This window comes from Solanum lycopersicum, chromosome 12, assembly GCF_036512215.1.
Source record: "Solanum lycopersicum chromosome 12, SLM_r2.1".
Classification (NCBI taxonomy): Eukaryota; Viridiplantae; Streptophyta; class Magnoliopsida; order Solanales; family Solanaceae; genus Solanum; species Solanum lycopersicum.
The window spans coordinates 65,622,391-65,627,726 of NC_090811.1; the positions used below are offsets into that span (position 1 = coordinate 65,622,391).

Below are 5,336 nucleotides of genomic sequence, written 5' to 3' on the forward strand. Positions count from 1 at the left end.
ATGACAAAAATATTATTGGATTTTCTTCGAATGTATCGTTAAAAAAACTTGATCATGGAATATTGTTAATATTCCAAATAAATGTCATCGATCTGGAAATTATAGAAGGAAGGAGAGTAATTATAAAATGGAAATTCAGAGGTTAAAAGATTTATTGTTATTGTGGGCAAAAGTGCAAACAAATAGACTAGCCCTCGTGGGTGGAAACCACACCGTAGCCAGGTTTTGTACTCGTTAAAAATTGATAATTTTCTATTATTCTAGCTCACCAACCCTCTTTTTTTTTTTTTTAATTAGTAAAAAATCGACTTTCTTTTGTGTTTCGAGAGTTTTTTTCCAAACAACCTAGTGTATTTCTGGTGTCTGGTTAGCTTGCATGCACCTTTTTGGGATTCGTGTTACTTTGTGATAACAAACATGAAGTACAAAATGATGAATAACATGTTGCAAGGTTTTTACAACAAGCAACATAGTAAAATAAGAGGTTTATACATAGATGGATTAATGGATTATAATTGGGATACAAAGTTGGTGATTATAAGAATAGACCATTCTTGGGTTTTGAAGTTTATGGCTCGTGCAACAATATTAGCATTGGTAATTGTTTCTTTACCTTGGATTAATACGATAATTGGGTACTTATCGTCGCGATACGAGTCTAATTATGCTTATCAAGTTGATAATGAGATGGTTTATAATCCAATTAAGTTGGAATTTTTGCCTATGATTTTTCAAGATTTGGCTAATGAAAGACTTATAAGAATGGGTGATAGGTCCCTTCTTGTTAGCAATGGGAATGATGAAGAAATTTATAATTCTCAAGTTGTTAAAGATTATAATCCTGATTTGATTTCATTTTCAGATTCCACACAACAAAATAATGTCCCTAATGAGACTTTTGATTTTGTTTTGACCTATGGTTATCCTCAATTATCAAATTTTATTGAAAGAGCCTTGAAAGTTGGTGGTATTCTAGTTGTACCACTAAATGACAATCCTTTGGTTGATGAATTTCCACATCCATCAAATTACAAGATTGTCTATGTTAGAAAATTTGATTCAACTATTATAGCCATGAAGAAAATAAAGAATGCCTCTATCAACTCTTCTACGCGGCGACTTCTTGAAACTAATTCAGAAGAGGTGTCTAGTTCGAGCTCTGGGAACAGAAAGGCTTTTGATAAAGAGCATTTGACTTCTGCTCAGAGTGAATCTGAATTAGTCAGATCAGATGATTTCACAAGTGCGAAAAAGGAAGCACTCAAGAAACTAGAAGATGTACTACTTGAACCACCCAGAGCATCATCACGAAAATCGAGTAGATATCTAAAAAAGACACATTTTTTACCTGATTTAATGGGAGTTTCCCTTGAGAGTTACCCAAGAAGGGTGTTTATTGATGTTGGTTTACAAGAAAAGAATGAAAAATCAAGTGATAATTATCATTCTACTTGGTTTACAAAGCATTATCCTACAAAAAACACAAAATTTGAGATGTTCAAGATTGAGACTATGAATGAAGAATCAAGTGGTAAAGAGATACCATTGAGTAGTATTAACATGTCTGATTGGTTACAAAAAAATGTAAAAGAAAATGAATATGTGGTAATGAAGGCAGAGGCTGATGTGGTTGAAGAAATGGTGAATAATAGAAGTATTAAATTAATTGATGAGCTTTTTTTGGAATGTAAACATCAAGGAATTAAAAAAAGTGATAAGAAAAATAGAAGGGCATATTGGGAATGTTTATCATTGTATGGATTGTTGAGAGATGAAGGTATTGCTGTGCACCAATGGTGGGGTTGATGAATACGACGATAATAATATATTTAGTGTAATGATTTCGAGAAAGTAGGAAATATGCATGTTGTTTCAGATAAACTCTCGATTCAGAAGAAATGATGGGATTAACAAAAAAAAAAAAAAAGATAGGTGAGTGAGCATAATAGAATATTGAGGTTTTTTTTATTTTAATTTTTTTATCGGTTTTATGTATATTCACTTGCTAATGTTTGTTGATGTATGTACTATTACTTTTGAGCAAAATAATATGATAATAAGGAGTATATAAAAAGAGATTGTATTAAAAATATTTTCTTTTACTTTCTTTCAATTTTTTTTTCTTTTGGATAAAAATAATTTCTTAAATATGCTTGCCTCTGTCCTTTCCTTTTACAAATATAAAAATTATTAACATGTTCAAAACTTTACAATAATTGAATTTGAGGAAATATAATTAAGCAAAATTAAACATGCTGATAATTTTCTAAATGCACCAAATTACTGAACATAACATTAATTCATTCCAAATAGTAACACAAGGAAATTGAAGTACTTGATGAGCTTTTTCACCAAGTGTACTACATTTGAATTACAAGGAAAGAAAAGACTTAATAATAACAATGTCGTCCGTCATTTTTGGAGTATCAGACACAAGTGTGACTACATATTTTAGGGTACGAGGGACACTTAGTTACAAACTTCGCGAGCAATTCCAACGCGTGAATTAGCTGTGTCAAACATTAACCTAAGATTTTGTTGTTGCAAATTGGCTATCACATTCAACACTGAATTCACATTATTTGGTGCTGATGCAATAGCCAAACATGCTAAGGGAGTGGCACTACTATGTATCAATGTGTTCTCAATTGGCAATTTCAAGTCCATTCCTTCAAAGTGCAATGTTATAGTTGGTATCACAGCCTCATTTTGTGATACAAAACATGTATCAAATGCACCTAATGAGCTAAATGTACCATTCACTTGTTTCCTAAATTCATCCCTAATCGCCTCGTAAGCGGGTTGAACGAATCGGGTTATGACCGTACCCGAGTCAATTACCGTGCCCGCACCGGTGTTCGGGTCAAACGCAAGGTCTTCGGGTGCAATCGGGACTGAAACTCGTCCCACGCTTACACTTGTTAGGTTCACGTAGTACAGAGATGGTCTTCTCGGGTTTTTGAGTAATGGTGTGGTTTTAATGTTTTTGGGTTGGCCAACGGTTCCGAGCTTGAGTGATCCGGAGAAATAATAAGATTTAAAACTAGGTAAACAGTATGAGAATACGCCTGAATAAAGAGATCCGGATTGTGACATCAACGACATCGCCCCGCGGCCCAAGCCCAATAACCCTTGTGGCGGAATTGAGGACCCGGACACGGAACTTATGCACCCGAAAGCATAACTCGGAACAACGTCATTGGCTAGTCCAAGGGAGTCACGTGACAACGTGGCGTAAAAAGACGAATCTCCACCGTACGATTGGTTAAAGAAGCAGGCAGTACTTGACCCGACTACTGACCCAGTAGTCGGGCACGAGAGACTCCCTCGGACTTGAGTACATTCGGGTACGGAGCAGTCTACCGACCCGTAAGTAGTGGAAGTGGATGGGGCAAACAAAGTATTAGAAGAGCAACCAACACAACCACTACATGGTACAAATGCAGCATCATTACTTGTATCCAAAACCATGTACATTTGTTGACCCGGAGTACCCATCTTGACCCGAACCACATAGTTACCTACAACAATGTATAGCATAGATGATGTGAAGTACATGTACATTGAAAAACTCACATTTATACTTCCGGCGTATTTGTGACTCAATTTACGTGTCTTAATTTGATTCAGTATGAAATTTGAGTAGCATAGATTTTTCAATTTTGTCAGTACTAAAAGAAAGAAAATCCCGACGAAATCTTTTTTAATTTGATTAAATAATAAAACTTGTCGTTAATCTTATTTAGCAACATATTATCAAAAAATTATGTTAGCTATGAGCAATTTAGACAGATTAGAGGCGAAGTTCATAGATGATTATATTTGTAGTATATATTCTTAAACTAGAGATATGTATAATATAGGTAACTATTTTTTGAGTATCGTAATATGAAACATACAATATTAAATGTTGAAATTAAGGAATTACTGGATAATACAAAAATGATTAGCTTTTGAGAAACCAATAATGATTATCCACATAAGCACTTTTAAAATCTTGGTCAAGCACATATTATTTCTTCAATATATTACAAAAGTCTTCTCAATCTTATTAGTCAAACACAAATAATTACTTTCCAAACGTATTTTTCTAAAAAAATAAAATTTAAAAATAAAAATATTTTAAAATTTTGGCCAAACAAACTATAAACTATATCCTTTGAAAACACTATAAAAACTGATGTTTAATATTAGGTCTTGGAAAACGATTTGATAGATAAGTAATTTATGTTAAGTATAAGACATGGAAAAAAACTAATTATTTTTTCTTGATACGTTATAAGTGACCAGTAAAAATAAACCGAGCGAAAATATCATTATACCTATATTGAAGAGTTGTTGGCCTGAAGCAATGGGAACATTAGTAGGCTTTTTGGACACAACTAAACTTGATAAATAAGAGAGCCTTTGTGGATCTTTAGAGGCCATGTTGATAACAGTATTAATCCATGAAGAAGAAGGTTTTGGTGAGTTAAAAGGTGAACATTTTCCATAAATATGAATAACAGTTAGGTCTGAATTTCCTTTTTTGGAATTAAAAGCACAAGAATCATCATAAGCTAAAGTTTTTGTAGAAATAATTAGAAAAATGAAGAAGAAATAAGTAGCCATTATAAATTTTTGAAGACAATATGACAAATAGAGTGGTGAAATTAAACATGATATATATAGAAGATACAAAAAGGGTATGAAATTTTAGTGGAAAATTTTTAAATCAAAAGTAATTTTTTATGTGATTTTTTCTAATTTTTTAATTTTGGTGGGGGATAAATTTTAGGATAATTGTACAATATCTAGCTAGCTATGATCCAAAAAAAGGACTAAAGAGAAGTCAATATTTTGCAGCATAAACTAAAGTGATATCATTGTCCTAACTTGTTAAATTTTTCATGTTTTAATATCATTTTTTTTACTTTTGATTAACCCTTTTGCATAACTAAGAAAAAAAATTGAATTTGTTAAGTGAATATTATCATAGTAAATTAGTAATATGACTTCGAATTTTAAATATCATAATTGATTATATATCTATTATAGTTAATATATTAGCCAGAGATATAAAGGTGATAAAATTAGCCCATAAAATATAATCCATCCATCCTATTCAAGTTTGGGTTGATCGTTAATATTTTGTAAAAATTGACATGTTAAATTATGATCGAGCCAATAACTTGTTTCATTTATCAACTCAATCTATTTTGATCTGTTTAAATTTAATCTAACTCGCTAATTTGACACATATATCTAACAAGCCATTCTATAATTTAATTATTCACAAGCTTGACTCATGTTGAGTCATTCATGACGACCTAAGAAGTTATAGAAGATTTTTTTAA

At 31.9% G+C, this 5,336-nt stretch overlaps 2 protein-coding genes across 2 annotated transcripts; one reads left to right on the plus strand and one right to left on the minus strand.

The window, feature by feature from the left end:
• The first annotated feature begins 504 nt into the window (after nt 1-504).
• On the plus strand, nt 505-1,806 carry LOC101251865 (uncharacterized). Its single transcript, XM_004252761.1, has one exon. The coding sequence runs from the start codon at nt 505-507 to the stop codon at nt 1,804-1,806; it is 1,302 nt and encodes a 433-aa protein (XP_004252809.1).
• Nucleotides 1,807-2,280: 474 nt separating this feature from the next.
• On the minus strand, nt 2,281-4,757 carry LOC101248557 (aspartyl protease AED3). The gene is made up of 2 exons (XM_004252667.4): nt 4,323-4,757; nt 2,281-3,521 (listed from the first exon to the last, which is right to left on the minus strand). Exons 1-2 carry the CDS (start codon nt 4,609-4,611, stop codon nt 2,470-2,472), a joined length of 1,341 nt encoding a protein of 446 aa, XP_004252715.1. The 5' UTR covers nt 4,612-4,757; the 3' UTR covers nt 2,281-2,469.
• Nucleotides 4,758-5,336: the final 579 nt, after the last annotated feature.